At 38.3% G+C, this 18,340-nt stretch overlaps 2 protein-coding genes across 2 annotated transcripts in view; one reads left to right on the top strand and one right to left on the bottom strand.

The window, feature by feature from the left end:
* LRRC17 (leucine rich repeat containing 17) overlaps positions 1–8,815 on the top strand; it is a 41,131-nt gene extending 32,316 nt beyond the window's left edge. Inside the window, exons 3-4 of the mRNA XM_040260766.1 lie at positions 1,962–2,117; positions 8,082–8,815. Coding sequence (XP_040116700.1) covers positions 1,962–2,117; positions 8,082–8,479 — 554 coding nt within the window. The 3' untranslated portion in view covers positions 8,480–8,815. The remainder of the gene's footprint in view (positions 1–1,961; positions 2,118–8,081) is intronic.
* FBXL13 (F-box and leucine rich repeat protein 13) overlaps positions 1–18,340 on the bottom strand; it is a 201,303-nt gene that overhangs the window by 123,759 nt on the left and 59,204 nt on the right. The window lies entirely within an intron of this gene.

Here is an 18,340-nt window from a genome sequence, read left to right on the forward strand (position 1 = left end):
GTCTGCTTGAAAGCAGAGAGATGTCATTTTAAATACAGAGCCAGAAAGGTCTTATAGCCATCCCAATATACTGTTTCCACCGCTGTTGCTGCCCAATCCTCACTTTACCCTACATATGCTAAGTTTGAGGATTCTAGGCAGATGGGCAGCATAAATGAGACTGAAAGGTACCATGACTAGCCAGCAGAGCACAGCAGTTAGAAGCACAGGTTTGAATTGCTAGTCTAGGTTTGATACAGGATACAGGATGCTTGGGGCTGGTGCACTGGGATGACCCAGAGAGATGATATGGGGAGAGTGGTGGGAGGGGGTTTCAGGGTTGGGAACTCAGGTACACCTGTGGCGGATTCATGTCAGTGTATGGCAAAACCAATACAGTATTGTAAAGTAAAAATAAATAAATAAAAAACTACAAAAAAAAAAAAAAAGAAGCAGTAGCATAGGTTTGGGGGCTAGCAAGTCTGTGTTTAAATCCTAGGTGTATGACTATGAACAAGTTGTGCCTCTACTTATCTGTAAAATGAGGATAAACGTACCCACTAGCTTATAGGATTCTTGCACATAATACTTGTTAGGACACCTAGAAATACTAAGATACCAAGATCCCATCAAGAAGAAAAAGCTACTTCAACAGTAATAAGGATACCAGAGAAGGAATCCATTGATGATGGATTCTAAGCTGTTAAAAGAAGGGAGGAAATAAGACTGGATCTTTATGAAGGTAAACATACTATTAGTTAAGAAATCATATATACCAGAGGGTTTTTAAAAAATATTTGGAAGAAATTATCATCAACTCAGTTATTCTGTAGCAAAAAGGGAATCATGGATAGATGTATACCACCTTTCATAAACCTTACTATACCTAGTTCAAAGAATTTCTACATATTCAAGAAGTCTTTGTGTCCTGCTACTTCTCAGGTATGAACTAGTCTGCATATTTTATTTGTTGCTTCTAGTTTCTTAGGTCCGAACAGGTTTGTTTCTCTTCACAGATTCCACTTGCTCTACTTAGAACTGAGCAAAACCTCTTCAGAATATTTTGCTAAAGATTAAAATAAAGGGCAAGTAGTATGCTAAAATATAAAATAACACACTTTATAGCTTTATAAAAGCATAATTTAAAGACAAATATAAATATGAAAGATAGGTGAACCTTAATTGCCTATTAACCTATGAAAACTGGACTCTTCTTCCAGAGGCTTCTCTTGTAACAGTAGTAGTGGTAGCAGCATTATTATCGTTGTTGTTGTTCCTGAGGAGTCCAGTTACTGCAGTACCTCAGGAAAAGTTAGGGATGAGTGAGTACAACTGAGTCACAAGGATTCAGGGAGTAAATGGTGATCAGGAGGCAAGAGGAGCAAATGAGGACTATACTTTCTCGAATTTTAGCATCCAAGGAAAGGAGAAATAAGATAACAGCTTGAGGGTCATCAAGGTCAAGGGCTTTTGCTTCTTTTTTAGGATGGTGAAATCTGAGCTTATCTGTTGAGAGGAGAGGGATGAAATGAAGATGCTGCAGAGAGGCAGTAATTAGTAGTCAAAGCTCTTAGAGGAGTAGGAAGGGAATCAGAGGGGACGCACATGGAGTGGTTTGATTTGTAGGTTTTATTTTGTTTCAGCTTTCTGTTTTTAAAAAGCTTTGGTGATTCTGACAAACGGTTAGCCTTGAGCCCAACTAGCCCACACTGCCTGTTGTCCTCCTTGATTTCTTGCCGTCTCTAGGAAGTTTCTCAGAACATTTCAGCAATGAGCGATATCTCCTCCTCTAAGTGAGATGCACTTAGGTTGCTGGGCTTTGGTGGAATTCAGTATATTCTCAGGCTTGTTCGTAGCAAAGTTCTTTGGCTTTAGATGGGTTATCCTTTTTCCTTTCAAGAGTTGACTCTTTACCACATGAGTGATAGAGTCATTGGGGTCAAGAGGAGAGTTTGGTAACCTGAACATGATTTTTTTCCTAGAGTTGAAGAAAGTTCCAAACAACATTCCTCCAGATATTGTTAAACTTGACTTGTCACACAATAAAATCAACCAACTTCGACCCAAGGAGTTTGAAGATGTTCATGAGTTAAAGAAATTAAACCTCAGCAGCAATGGCATTCAATTCATAGATCCTGGTAAGTTCCACAAACAGCCCTTTTAACAGGCCACAGGTATTCTCTGGCAACATTTATAGTAAATACAATTTAGTTTTTGAAAAACTAAAAAGAACTCTGAATTTAATTAGAACTTGCTTGGCACTCAAAGAAATATTTGCCAAATTGTTGCTTTATGAAGTATGTAATAGTATGTAATATTACTAAGCAACAGTTATTCAATTGGTCAATTATTCAGTTGGCCCAAAGAAGTGTTTTGTAGAATATATTTTAAAAATAAGAGTATGTGGCTAATAATATGATACACATGTTGTGATTTTTTTAAAAAGGAAATTCAGATTTGGCATTCTCTTTGCTATTCATTAAGTCCTAACTTGTTTAAAGTAAGACTTCAACAGTAAATTTGAAACATTCTGCTAAGCAGAATAAATTAAGTTCATAAAATTAAGTATGCTCATAATTAAGATAAAATGTGCTCAATTAGAGCCAGATAGATTTTTAACTAATCCTAGATCAAGATCAATTCTTTTTCATCCTTCAAATCTCTTCTCTATTTGCCAAGCAAAGCCCCTGCCAAGAATGAACATGATAAGTTAACACACTGAATTTAGAAAGAACTGAGAATGATTGCAATGGTGATCAGATTTGTAATGTACATAGTATTTGTGTATTCCTAATTGAGAAGCCCAATGTTTAAAAATGTGTATTAATGCATGTATGCTATCCTAAGTCACTTCAGTCATGTCCAACTCTTTGTTGACCCTATGGACCATAGCCTGCCAGGCTCCCCTGTCCATGGAATTCTCCAGGCAAGAATACTGGCGTGGATTGCCACGGCCTCCTCCAGGGGATCTTCCTGACCCAGGGACAGAACCCAGGTCTCTTATGTCTCCTGCATTGGCAGGCAGGTTCTTTACTACTAGTGCCACCTGGGAATACTATTTTGTTGTTGTTGTTGTTCTTTTCTCTTTTTTTTAATTAATTTATTTTTTAAATTCAAGGATAATTGCTTTACAGAATTTTATTGTTTTATGTCAAACGTCAACATGAATCAGCCGTAGGTATACATGTGTCCTCCCTCTTGTACCTCCCTCCCATCCTCTCTCCATTCCACCCCTCTAGGTTGATACAGAGCCCCTGTTTGAGTTCCCTGAGTTACACAGCAGATTCCCATTGGCTATCTCTCTAACATGTGGTAGTGTAGGTTTCCATGTACTCTCTCCTTACATCTCACCCTCTCCTCCCCTCCCACCCACCTGTGTCCTTAAGTCTGCTCTCTATGTCTATTCCTCCATTACTGCCCTGTAAATAAATTAATTGGTACCATCTTTCTAGATTCCACATATATGCATTAGTATATGATATTTATCTGTCTCTTTCTGACATATTTCACTCTGTATAATAGGCTGTAGGTTCATCCACCTCATTAGAACTGACACAGATGTGTGCTTTTTATGGCTAAGTAATATTCCATTGTATATATGTACCATAGCTTCTTTATCCATTCATCTGTTGATGAGCATCTAGGTTGCTTCCATGTCCTCAGTTCAGTTCAGTCGCTCAGTCGTGTCTGACTCTTTGTGACCCCATGAATTGCAGCATGCCCGGCCTCCCTGTCCATCACCATCTCCCGGAATTCACTCAAACTCACGTCCATTGGGTCGGTGATGCCATCCAGCCATCTCATCCTCTGTCATCCCCTTCTCCTCCTGCCCCCAATCCCTCCCAGGGTCAGAGTCTTTTCCAATGAGTCAACTCTTCTCATGAGGTGGCCAAAGTACTGGAATTTCAGCTTTAGCATCATTCCTTCCAAAGAACACCCAGGGCTGATCTTCTTTAGAATGGACTGGTTGGATCTCCTTGCAGTCCAAGGGACTCTCAAGAGTCTTCTCCAACACCACAGTTCAAAAGCATCAGTTCTTCAGCGCTCAGCTTTCTTCACAGTCCAACTCTCACATCCATACATGACCACTGGAAAAACCATAGCCTTGACTAGACGGGCCTTAGTTGGCAAAGTAATGTCTCTGCTTTTGAATATGCTATCTAGGTTGCTCATAACTTTTCTTCCAAGGAGTAAGCATCTTTTAATTTCATGGCTGCAGTCACCATCCGCAGTGATTTTGGAGCCCAAAAAGATAAAGTCTGACACTATTTTCACTGTTTCCCCATCTATTTCCCATGAAGTGATGGGACCAGATGCCATGATCTTCGTTTTCTGAATGTTGAGCTTTAAGCCAACTTTTTCACTCTCCACTTTCACTTTCATCAAGAGGCTTTTTAGTTCCTCTTCACTTTCTGCCATAAGGGTGGTGTCATCTGCATATCTGAGGTTACTGATATTTCTCCAGGAAATCTTGATTCCAGCTTGTGCTTCTTCCAGCCCAGCGTTTCTCATGATGTACTCTGCATATAAGTTAAATAAGCAGGGTGACAATATACAGCCTTGACGGACTCCTTTTCCTATTTGGAACCAGTCTGTTGTTCCACGTCCAGTTCTACCTGTTGCTTCCTGACCTGCATACAGGTTTCTCAAGAGGCAGGTCAGGTGGTCTGGTTTTCCCATCTCTTTCAGAATTTTCCACAGTTTATTGTGATCCACACAGTCAAAGGCTTTGGCATAGACAATAAAGCAGATTGCCCTAGCTATTGTAAATAGTGCTGCAGTGAACATTGGGGTACATGTATCTTTTTCAGTTTTAGTTTCCTCAGGGTATATGCCTAGTAGTGGGATTGCTGGGTCATATGGTAGTTTTATTCCTAGTTTTTTAAGGACTCTCCATACTGTCTTTCATAGTGGCTGTATCAATTTATATTCCCAACAATGCAAGAGGGTTCCCTTTTCTCCATACTCTCTCCAGCATTTGTTGTTTGTAGGCTTTTTGATGATGACCATTCTGACTGGTGTGAGGTGATATCTCATTGTAGTTTTGATATGCATTTCTCTGATAATGAGCGATGTTAAGAATATTTTCATGTGTCTGTTAGCCATCTCTTTGTCTTTGGTGAAATGTCAGTTTAGGTCTTTTAAAATTGAAGTATAGTTGATTTACAATACTGTTAGTTTCATTTGTACAGAAAAATGATTCAATAATACATATGTATTTTTTCACATTCTTTTTCATTATAAGTTATCATGAAATATTGTATATAGTGACCTGTGCTACACAGGAAATCCTTGTTGTTTATTTTATATATAGTAGTATATAGTTTCACTGACTTACTCACTCATTATTTTAATCTCTAAGCCCATCCATATGGCTGCAAATGGCAATATTTCATTCTGGCTGAGTAATATTGCGTGTGTATGTGTATATATACATAAACATTCATCTGTCAATAGACACTTAGGTTGCTTCCATGTCTTGGGTATTGCAAATGGTACCTGCAGTATTATCCTTTCCCCCTTTGTTCAACTCAGTTTCAGGAAAGTATGATATTTTCTACATTAACAAATATGTACTGAGCATCTGGAAAATGTCAAGCACTTTCCTTGGTAAATCTTCTGGCTAAAAAAGCACCTCAGAACTTTTAAGTGGTCATTTCAGGCTGGTCATTTAGGTCAAAATGACCTTTAAAACTTTTAAAATAAATACCTTCTATATTTCAGGGTTTTTGAGTTGAAACACTGCCAAAGCAAACCTACTTTAATGATGTATGCTGTAGGTGTACAAATGCAGTGAAATATATCAATCTTTAAAAGGCGTGTGAATAACAGTCTCATAAAATGCCAGATATTATTGCAGAAAAAGGAAAGAAGGCACCCGCATTTTAGAATCTACCTCCTTTAAGGAACAAATGAAAAGTAGCTTTCCAAAGTGCCCAAATATGTATGGTTTAAGTAACAACTTTAGCATTTTCAAAATAAAATATAGGAATGTTTACAGATGCTTTCAATCTGAAGGGTTAATTTCTGTTAAGAAAAGTAAACAGTGAGATGATTGACTCACAATGTTAAGTTTTTTTTTAATGCACTGTTTTCAGAACTATCATTGCAAGGGCTGACCTTTTGCTCCTTCGCAGCAGCCTGTTCCTCACTCCCTCCTCCTCCCTGCACTCAAGCCATTGCTTTGCACCAAAATATAATTCTTTGGGGGGCTTCCCTGGTTGTTCAGCTGGTAAAAATCCTCCTGCAAAGCAGGAGATCCCAGGTTCAATTTCCTGGGTTGATAAGATCCCCTGGAGAAGCGACAGGCTACCCACTCCAGTATTCATGGGGTTCTCAGGTGGCTCAGAAGGTAAAGAATCCATCTGCAATGCAGGAGACCTGGGTTCAATCCCTGGGTTGGGAAGATCCCCTGGAGGAGGGCATAGCCACCCACTCCAGTATTCTTGCCTGGAGAACCCCCATGGAAAGAGGAACCCCATGTCAGTCCATGGGGTTGCAAAGAGTCAGACGCAACTAAGCACACATGGGTTTTGTCTGAGAACAAATGATATGAAAATGGTTAATGGTATTGGTTTGAGAGTGTATTTCTGAAATTCCACATAAGGGCACTGTATACCCTAGCCAAAAGTATTTTAAAACAGCAACGAGAAAATGTTTAAAATAGAAACAAAATATTTAAAATCAGGATTGGCCTGTTATAGCGTACCCGGTCTATTCACATTAACTGAAATAGGGATAATTTATGTTTAGATTTCTTTACTCTCAGAGAAGGAAAAATAGCTTTTTGTTGTATTATTTTGTGTTACGTGTTCAATATTTGTTTTAATTATCCACCCTCTGGTGAAATTAAATACATATGAATTCAAAGCTGATAGCTACCATAGCTTGCCAAAATACAACCAGATGTTTTCAAAATATTAATAATTTTTTTTTTGGTTTTGGACAATACAAGAATATAATTCCTTCCCTATAAACTTGGAAGTGGCTGCTTTCTAGGCATTTTCAGAGTTTATTCATTTCCCAAAGAGCTGTCAGATTTCAGAACACATTTCTCATTTTTTGTGCACTTATGTCTTACATTGAAATATTTTCCTAATTCATGTCTTTCTGTGGCATTTTTCCAGTGGATATTTTTTAAAATGCACATGAGCACAAAATACATTTTTTAGAGATCTAACTTAAAACTGATTTTTCAAATAAAAAATTGTACTCTAGTTAATCTAATCAAGGGGAGAGCTTTGAGGAAAAACATGTTTCAGAATTTTTCGTTTAGACATGTATACTGTTAGGGAAATATAATTAAAACCAGAGTCCTCACCCAGCACAGAAATCCTCTCCACAAAGTAGTGGAGAAAGAAAACTCTTTTATTATTGAATAAGCATTAAATTGGAATGTGATGTACACAACAGGCAATCTGTGAAGAGATTTCAGAGGCCGAAAGAAATCTCACCCTTTATATAGCCAAGCAGAATCAACCTAGCATATGTGTGTTTTCAGGATACATGTTTGATCCCTGGATAGGGAAGATCCAACCCAGAGAAGGGAAAAGGAGAAAGGAAAAGCTACCCACTCCAGTATGCTGGCCTGGAGAATTCCAGGGACTATGGGGTCTCAAAGAATTGGACATGACTTAATGACTTTCACTTTCAGTCCTTAAGTAAGAAGCCTTGACAGCACCACTTGCCAAACAGTTCATTCTAAAACCTTACTGAGGAATTGGAGTGGCCATCTGCGGTAGCTAATTGGCTTTATCAAGAAGAAAACAGGCTTCTCCCACAGGAACTGGGAGTCAGGAGTGTTTCCTCCCTTGATGTTTCCATTTCAAAGAGATTGTTCCCAGGTTTTTAAGAAGGATGTTCCTCAGAGAGGTGAGAAAGGCCTCTTTAGTCTTCTAAAGGATGTATATATATTTCAAAAGAGAAGAGAAAGTACTTGGAAGTTTTCTAAAGTAAGAACTCTGAGAAAAAGAAGGTTAAGGAAAATCTTTTCCTTTATTTTCAACAGCGAGAATTGTCTCTTAATTTTAAATTTGTCCTTATAATATACAGTGCACTTAACCTAATTACTCATTGGTTTAATAAATATTTTCTGTTTCTAGCTGCTTTTTTAGGACTCACACATTTAGAAGAGTTAGATTTATCAAACAACAGTCTGCAAAACTTTGACTATGGTGTATTAGAAGACTTGTATTTTTTGAAACTCTTGTGGCTCAGAGAGAACCCTTGGAGATGTGATTACAACATCCACTACCTCTACTACTGGTTAAAGCATCACTACAACGTGCATTATAATGGCCTGGAGTGCAAAATGCCTGAAGAATACAAAGGGTGGTTTGTAGGAAAATATGTTCGGAGTTACTATGAAGAATGCCCCAAAGACAAATTACCAGCATACCCTGAAACATTTGACCAGGATATGGAAGATGATGAATGGGAAAAAATACATAAGGATCACACAGCAAAGAAGCAAAGTGTAAGAATCACTATTGTGGGATAACAGAATTGTTCTTGTCGCAACTGGTTTTGCCTTTGCTATACTGGGGTTGGAAAACCGCATGTTTACATTTTGATTAACTGTATTATTTATGCAGGATTATCCAACTAAAGGAAGGTTCCCTTGATTATTATTGTTGTTGTGACAATATAGTAATCAAAGGAATACTCTCATCCTGCTTGCCTGCCTGTTTGCCGAACAGCTTTTGATGATGATCCCACACTGGTAACCTGCAGGAGTTGGGTCCTAATGATGGCATTAGATTTTCATAATGTCCTGTATAAATCTTTTTACTGCTTTTTGAAAATAAAAATTTTAAAAAAGCTTGATTCATTTTTACATGCTTTTCAAGAGCTGCATGCACATACCTAAAGATGATCAAAATGAAGAAATACAAATGATTAGTAATAATAAAATCTTATTCTCTCCCCTCTACCCCCCTTTTTCCCCCACTAAGTCAGCTTATACACTGAATAAATTTCCATGTTTGATTCCTGTGCACTCCAAAATGAGGTCCTGGTAAACCCAAATTCTCCACTACTTTTCACTGATGCTTGCAAAAAAAAAGTCAAGCTAAACCGGAAGAATTGTCACATGCAATAAGCCAAGAATCTGAGAATTATATTAGAAATTGGTTAGAAGACCGGACTCTGAGAAGCAGTTGTACATGGTGTGAATCATGAACCCTGAACAGGTATAAACACTAGTAAGTGTGGAAAGAGCACTGGTGTTTTAACAGAATTTAGGCTATGGAACCGCCTGTCAGTGAGAAGGATCTGAGCCTTTCATATGTGAAGGAGCATAAAACAGGATGAAATTAGGATTCAGTCAGGATTTGAGATGAAAAAGAAACAAAAAAGAAATTGATATCAGAAGCAACTGAGGGAGCAGGTGGTATGGAAGAGAAGCCCTATGGGGTTGCAGGTTAAATTTAGCTCACCTAGAAAAACAGATCATCAGAAAGAGAGGAAGTATTTGGAGACTAACCCCATCAGTTTGTATTTTGATAGTACTATTCTATTAGAAAAATAAAATGAAATATGTACATATCATTAGAAATACAACTTTTTATGCAGATTTCCTTTTTCATATTGAGTTGAATATATTTTCATTTCTTATATCAAGGTATTCATACAAAGTTTAGCAACTGATCTTTGATACCTGCACAGATTTCCAAAGCATAGACATGATAAATAGTATTGAACATGTTTTTTTGGCTGTGCCATGTGGCTATGGGATCTTAGTTCCCTGACCAGAGATTGAACTCAGGCCATGGCAACAAAAGTGCCCAGTCCTAATCCCTGGACCACCTGGGAATTCTGTTGAGCATTTCTGAAGCACCTGCTAGAGCTCAGACACTGTGCTAAGAGCTTCACATATTCTTTTTCTAATTCTTACAAGATCCCCCTGAGGTACATAATATTATCTGCCTTTTCTAAAAGATGAGGAATCCGAGGCATAGAGTATGCCTCCTGAAACACCTCCTTTTTCTCCTGAAACGCCTGTGAGGGCTGGAGACAATCTTTGGGTCAAGTCAGTTAAATCTGTACTAATATGTATAGGAAACCAATAGACTGGGGAACAGGAAGAATTCCTGGAGCTTGTGGTTCAGGAAATGACACAGCATTGTAAGGTTCTAACCTCTATGCCCTTTTTCCTATGGTTTGGGTTAGGGTGGAGACTTAAGAGACACTGGTTCTCAAAGCAAGTTCTCACATTATTCAACATGGTATGTTAAAGGCAGCTGTTAAATTTGAAGTGTTACCAGAGAGATATAATAAATTTACTTATTGTTGATGAGCACTTAGAGTGGAATATTAAAGAAAATATCCAAGATTTGATGGTGGAGAAAGCCACAAAGGCACACAATGGAGAGGTGAAGGTTCCGGAAAGGAATAAGGATATTAAATCTGATTCAGACAAAGGACCCAAATTACTCCCTGGTTTAGTTTTGGGAGGCTAGTTGGGAATTTTATTGGTTGATTTTTATATGCAGGATTATACCCAGGGATCTATTTGGAAATAAAGCTCTGGAACACACTGTGATACAAACTGATCTGGATCATCCAAAAGTAAGTTGTTTAGAATTGCTACTATCTTCCTTGGCCAAAATTTAAATGTGTTTTTAAAAGTTTAAGATTGCTATTTTTATGTGTCAGAGTTCATAGTTTCTCAGGGAAGCTTTGCTGATCAATGATGGAATGAATAATTAGATGCTTCCTCTCCTGCCAATTTCTTACTTATCATTTAATAACTTGTCTTTGCAACTTCCTTCTATTCAACAGGTGATGAAATTCAGGACTTTTTTAAAAGTATATTTTATAGTAGTCAAAAATAATACAATCCTGAGATCTCCATATTTGAACACATATGTTTAAATATCACCTGAATTTTTATTCAAATACCCAAGTGTTTGTGTTTTTCAACTAGTTCTAAGATTCTGTGATTTTTTTCCTTTTTTTGAAATCAATAAGATTTACTACAAGCTAAGGTCTCTTGAGTCCTAAGTCTGGGTCAGTCCTGACCTAAATCTTGACTCTTTGAGAAAAATATTTAATATTAAACTGTGGATTATTCATTTGTTAAACATTCCCTCTCCTGGAGTTTTCACTGTGGATCAATTAGCACCCATTTCTGAGAAATCTGAATAAGGCTCCTGCTCTGGCAAATAGAAGCCATTCAGTAATAAGAATCTACTTGGCTAAATTCTGTGAGATTTGGGGGCTTCTTTCTGCAGGAGGCAGAGTATTTGGTGAGTAAATGGGGAGATGTAATATGTATCAGTCAACACTGTGACTAATCAGTATTAATGAGAGAATCAGTAATAATAACATGAATATGGTAGGCAACCTGGAAAATTACTTCATAAATTCTATTCCCCCCAAATTAAGTATTTTATTCTATGAATTCTAGAAACATAAATGTGCATCTTTGGGAGTACTTACAAGTCAAGCATTTCCTGAACTGATCTCATCTTGCCAGTCATCAAGTCAGTGTAGAAAAACTGCAGTCAAGTGGAGCCTCTCATCCCTTATGAATCTGTTTTGCTCAGGTTCAAAGATGTAACTGCTGGACTTAAAAATCACTATGTGTATCCTTGCCAAATGTATGCTCAGGTGTTTCATCATGCACTCTACATCGGTTCAGTTCAGTCGCTCAGTCATGTCCGACTCTTTGCAACCCTACAGACTGTAGCATGCCAGGCCTCCCTACCACCACCAACTCCCGGAGTTTACTCCAACTCATGTCCATTGAGTTGGTGATGCCATCCAACCATCTCCTCCTCTGTCATCCCCTTCTCCTCCCACCTTCAATCTTTCCCAGCATCAGGGTCTTTTCAAATGAGTCAGCTCTTCGCATGAGGTGGCCAAAGTACTGGAGTTTCAGCTTCAGCATCAGGCTTTCCAGTGAATATTCAGGACTGATTTCCTTGCGGATGGACTGGTTTGATCTCCTTGCTGTTCAAGGGACTCTCAAGAGTCTTCCCCAACACCACAGTTCATAAGGATCAATTCTTTGGCACTCAGCTTTCTTTATAGTCCAATTCTCACATCCATACAGGACCACTGGAAAAACCATAGCTTTGACTAAATGGATCTCTGTTGGCAAAGTAATGTCCCTGCTTTTTAATATGCTGTCTAGGTTGATCCTAGCTTTTCTTCCAAGGGAGCAAGCATCTTTTAATTTCATGGCTGCAATCACCATCTGCAGTGATTTTGGAGCCCCCAAAATAAAGTCTCTCACTGTTTCCACTGTTTCCCCATCTATTTGCCATGAAGTGATGGGACTGGATGCCATGATCTTAGTTTTCTGAATGTTGAGTTTTAAGCCAACTTTTCACTCTCCTCTTTCACTTTCATCAAGAGACTCTTTAGTTCTCCTTCACTTTCTGCCATAAGGGTGGTGTCATCTGCATATCTGAGGTTATTGAAATTTCTCCCGGTGATCTTGATTCCAGCTTGTGCTTCATCCAATCCAGCATTTCTCATGATGTACTCTGCATATAAATTAAATAAGCAGGGTGACAATATACAGCCTTGACATACTCCTTTCCTGATTTGGAACCAGTCTGTTGTTCCATGTACAGTTCTAACTGTTTCTTCTTGACCTGCATACAGATTTCTCAGGAGGCAGGTCAGGTGGTCTGGTATTCCCATCTCTTTCAGAATTTTCCACAGTTTGTTGTGATCCACACAATCAAAGGCTTTGGCATAGTCAATAAAGCAGAAGTAGATGTTTTTCTGGAACTCTCGTGCTTTCTTGATCCAACGGATGTTGGCAATTTGATCTCTGGTTCCTCTGCCTTTTCTAAATCCAGCTTAAACATCTGGAAGTTCATGGTTCATGTGCTGTTGAAGCCTGGCTTGGAGAATTTTGATCATTATTTTGCTAGCATGTGAGATGAGTGCAATTGTGCGGCAGTTTGAATATTCTTAGCATTGTCTTCCTTTGGGATTGGAATGAAAACTGACCTTTTCCAGTCCTGTGGCCCCTGCTGAGTTTACGAGAATCCCAGGGATGGGGGAGCCTGGTGGGCTTCCGTTTATGGAGTTGCACAGAGTCAGACACGACTGAAGCGACTTAGCAGCTGCAGCAGCAGCAGCTGGCATATTGAATGCAGCATTTTCACAGCATCATCTTTTAGGATTTGAAATAGCTCAACTGGAATTCCATCACCTCCACTAGCTTTGTTCATAGTGATGCTTCCTAAGGCCCACTTGACTTCACATTCTAGGCTCTAGAGTCTGGCTCTAGGGGAGTGATCATACCATCATGATTATCTGGGTTGTGAAGATCTTTTTTGTACAGTTCTTCTGTGTATTCTTGCCACCTCTTCTTAATATCTTCTGCTTCTGTAGGTCCATACCATTTCTGTCCTTTATTTTGCCCATCGTTGCATGAAATGTTCCCTTGGTATCTCTGCTTTTCTTGAAGATACCGCTAGTCTTTCCCATTCTATTGTTTTCCTCTATTTCTTTACATTGATCACTGAGGAAGGCTTTCTTATCTCTCTGTGCTTGTCTTTGGAACTCTGCATTCAAATGGAGATATCTTTCCTTTTCTCCTTTGCCTTTAGCTTCTCTCCTTTTCACAGCTATTTGTAAGGCCTCCTCAGACAACCATTTTGCCTTTTGCATTTCTTTGTCTTAGGGACGGTCTTGATCACTGCCTCCTATACAGGGTCACAAACCTCCATCCATAGTTCTTCAGGCATCTGTCTATCAGATCTAATCCCTTGAATCTATTTGTCACTTCCACTGTATAATCTTTAGGGATTTGATTTAGGTCTAGTGGTTTTCCCTGCTTTCTTCAATTTAAGTCTGAATTTGGTAATAAGGATTTCATGATCTGAACCACAGACAGCTCCTGGTCTTGTTTTTGCTGACTGTATAAAGCTTCTCCATCTTTGGCTGAAAAGAATATAATCAATCTGATTTCAATATTGACCATCTGGTGATGTCCATGTGTAGAGTCATCTCTTGTGTTGTTGGAAGAGGGTGTTTGCTATTTACAAGTCAAGCATTTCCTGAACTGATCTCATCTTGCCAGTCATCGAGTCTGTGTAGAAAAACTGCAGTCAAGTGGAGCCTTCATCCCTTATGAATCTGTTTTGCTCGGGTTCAAAAATGCAACTGTTGGACTTAAAGACCACTATGTGTATCCTTGCCAAATGTATGCTCAAGTGTTTCCTCATATACTCTGGCTGCTGCTGCTGCTGCTGCTGCTAAGTCACTTCAGTCGTGTCCTACTCTGTGCGACCCCATAGACGGCAGCCCACCAGGCTCCCCCGTCCCTGGGATTCTCCAGGCAAGAACACTGGAGTGGGTTGCCATTTCCTTCTCCAATGCATGAAAGTGAAAACTGAAAGGGAAGTCACTCAGTCGTATCCGACTTGTAGCGACCCCATGGACTGCAGCCTACCAGGCTCCTCTGTCCATGGGATTTTCCAGGCAAGAGTACTGGAGTGGGGTGCTTTAGGCACATCGATAAATCAACTGAGCTCAGCTGGGGGGGGGGTGGGAACTGAAAAAGCTGAAACATCTCTGTGATTAATTTTTTAATCTTTGATAGATTCAAGGTTGTTGAAATGAACAGTGATTTTATTAAATAAGCTATGGCAACCAGACACCCCCATAAGGCCTACTGCCAGCAGCCCTGGGAACTGGCCCCATCCTTCAGCTGGTGAACACCAGCCCCAAGACCTGCCAGGCCTCAGAGCCAACCCAGTGGGCCAATAACCACTGAACAAAGCAGGGTCTTTCTACCAAACACACCAGGAGTCAGCCATGTCTACCAGACTGCCCACTGTAGTTGGCCCTGCCACAACAGAAGGACCCTCACAGCCCGCATTGAGGACAGCCCTAGAGCATTTAACTCTGGTAACCAGTGGGGAGTGTGCTGCTCAGCCCCATAGGACATATCCTACATAAGACCACTCTTCCATGATTGGTAAGTTTTTTACATTTCCTAAACACATAGAAATAAAAACAGAGAATTAGGCTTAATGAGATAGCAGAGAAATATGTTCCAAATGAAGTAACAAGGCAAAACTCCAGAAGAAGAACTAAGAGAAATAAAAATAAACAGTCTATGCAATAAAGAATTCAAGGTAATGATCATAGAAGTGCTCAATTAATTGGGAGAAGAATGAATGAACACAGTGAGATGTTTAACAAAGAGTTAGAAAAAAAAAACTGAGGAATATCATAACTGAAATAAAAATATACTAGGAGAAATCAACAGTAGATGAGATGATACAGAGGAACAGAACTGGAAGAGTAGTGGAATCACCCAATCTGAAGAGAAAAAAACAATTTCTTTAAAATAAGGATGCTTTAAGAGACTCCTGGAAAAATATCAAGTGTACTAACATTGGGCTTCCCAGGTGGTACTAGTGGTAAAGAACCCACTTGCCAATGCAGGTAGATGTAAGAGATATGGGTTCAGTCCCTGGGTTGGGGAGATCCCCTGGAGGAGGGCACAGCAACCCACTCCAGTATTCTCCAGTACTCTTGCCTGGAGAATCCATGGACAGAGGAGCCAGTCAGGCTGCAGTCCATAGCATTACACAGAGTCAGTGATGCCTGAAGCAACTTAGCACAACTGCGTGTACTAACATTTGCATTATAAGAAGAAGAGAGGAAAGGGCAAAAAACTGGAAGACATGATAGCTGAAAACTTCCCTAACCTGGGAAAGGAAACAAACACTCAGGTCCAGAAAGCACCAAGAGTCCCAAACAAGATGAACTCAGAGGTCCATACCAAGATACACAATAATTAAAATGGCAAAAATTTAAAAAGAAAATCTTAAAAGCAGCTAGGGAAAAGCAATAAGGGAACTAACATCAGCTGACTTTTTAGCAGAAACTCTGCGTGCCAGAAGGGAGTGACGTGATATTTTTTAAATGATAAAGGGAAAAACAATATTCCACAATGCTACCACTCTGATTCAAAGAAAAGACCAAGAGTTTTAGAGAGGAGCAAAAGCTGAAAGTAACTGGGTTTATAAGAAATGTTAAAGGGACTTCACTAAGTCGAAAAGAATAGGCCACAACTAGAAATATGAAAATTACAAAAGGAAAAAATGTCATTGGTAAAGGCAGGTATCTAGTAAAGGTAGTGTATCAACCACTTATAAAACTAATAGGAAAGTTAAAAGACAAAAGTAGTAAAATCATCTGTATCAACAATAAGTAGTTAAGAGATACACAAAACAAAAGGTATGAACTGTGATGTCAAAAACAGTAAACTTGAAGGGGAGTAAAAATGCATTCAAACTTAAGAGAATAGCAACTTAAAAATCAAATATATATAAAGATTTCTCTACATAAACTTCATAATAACCACAAAACAAAAATGTAAAACAGGTACACACACACACAAAAGAGGAAATAAATCCAAGCAAACACTGAAGACAGTCACCAAATCACAAAGAAAAGAGAACAAAAAAAGAAAAAGTAATAAACTGGTTTAAGATGGCAGACTAAGTACCTGTTTAAATTTTCCTTTCCTACCCAAATTACCAGAAACAAATTTTTCTAATCTATCATGTCCTTGGAAGACAACAGGGATGGTCTTGGTGGATCAGAAATTAATAGTTCCTAAAAATTCAAATGCAAACATTACCAGATTGAATGAGGAACATTCAGAAGATGGCTGCTGTAAAAGTTTGAAACAGCATTATGTCTTTGTGAAAGTGTGTCCCAGAAATTAGAATATACAGTAATATTAACACTATTATCATTAAAAATATGAGAAAAGGATTCAAGAACAAGACAAGATAGCTGCATATCCTTCCTACCAGAAAAAGAAGTAGAAGATATAAGAATAGGAATGAATGGAAATATTTCCAGATGATATGATAGTCTACCTAGAATACCCAAAAGAATCAACTGACAAACTATTAAAACTAGGAAGGCAGTTTAATATATGATCAGATAAAATGACATTATATATGAAACCATCACTTTCTGCAGCACCAGCAATAACCAGTCAGAATAACTCCACTTTGTATTTTTTCAATTAAAATAATACAGATAATGTTGAAAGCCCTTGTGAACCTCTTCCCCATTTCATTCGACTCTCTCTATCTCAGAGGTAACCACTGTCTTGCGTTTGGAGTTTTTCATTCACATGCATGCTTTTTATATTTTGCTGTCTGTGTGTGTGTCTGTGTATGTGTATACAAGTGACCTTAAATATATAGTACTGAAATTATTTCAAAATATGAATATATAGTATTATTTTACACATTGAAAACTTATATGCAAATGGTATTAGATTATATATATATCATCCTGCAACTTGTTTTCATCCATTAATATCTTTATCATTCATATTGATATTTTGAAATCTATTTTTTTCTATCATTTGCAGAAATATATATATGGAAACTTTAAAATGCACCTCAAAGGACATATATTTTAATGCAATGGGCTGAATGTTTGTGTCCCCCCAGAATTCATATGTTGGAATCCTCATCCCCAATGTAATGCTATTAGGAGGTTGGGACTTTGGGACATAATTAAGATGGAATTATCATGAATAGGATTAATGCCCTTATTCAGGGGATTCCAGAGAGCTCTCTCTCCTGCTCTTTACCATATGTGGATACAGGAAGAATACAGAAGTCAACAACCAGAACAAGGCCCTCACTAGACCCCAACCAAGACTAGGCACCCTGGTCTTAGGCTTCGGGGCTTTAGAACTATGAGAAATAAGTTTCTGTTGTTTATAAGCCACCCAGCCAAAACAGAACTTTATTATAGCAGGCTGAATGAACTAAGACAGTTAAACACAAAGTTTACAAAGCAAGTTAGAAAACTTGGAAATAGCCTCAGGGTCCATCAGTGGGAAGAAAGTTAAATAACTATGGTATAGCCATAGTATGGTATTCCCTAAAATCAGGGAAATAATTTTAAGTACTTGAAAATAATTTAGTAGTTCTATATGTACTGACATGAAAAGATTTTCAGGATATAAAAGAAAATATAAAACAATATTATCCCTTTAATGTTAAAAATTAAAATTGTGTATTTTTAATCACAAATGCTTAAATGTATTTTAGAAAAACAGAAAAAATGATAATGTTGAGTACCACTGGGTAAGTGAATGGGTTTGAGAGAGATGAAAGTAGATTTTTTCTTCTACTGTCTATTATTATTTCTTTAGTGAGAATATGTTCTTATATTGTGGATAAATTGATGATATATAGATACACAAATGCTAGACAAAAAAAAATCAGTGAGAATGACCAAAGGACCAGGTCTCAGGGCATACAATCCAGGAAGAGCTGACTGTATTATGGGACTTTTAAATAGTTTTGATAGGCATTCTCATGGCCTAAGACTGTAACTGAAGTTG

The sequence above is a fragment of the Oryx dammah genome, unplaced genomic scaffold, assembly GCF_014754425.2.
Source record: "Oryx dammah isolate SB20612 unplaced genomic scaffold, SCBI_Odam_1.1 HiC_scaffold_18, whole genome shotgun sequence".
In the NCBI taxonomy this organism is placed as follows: domain Eukaryota; kingdom Metazoa; phylum Chordata; class Mammalia; order Artiodactyla; family Bovidae; genus Oryx; species Oryx dammah.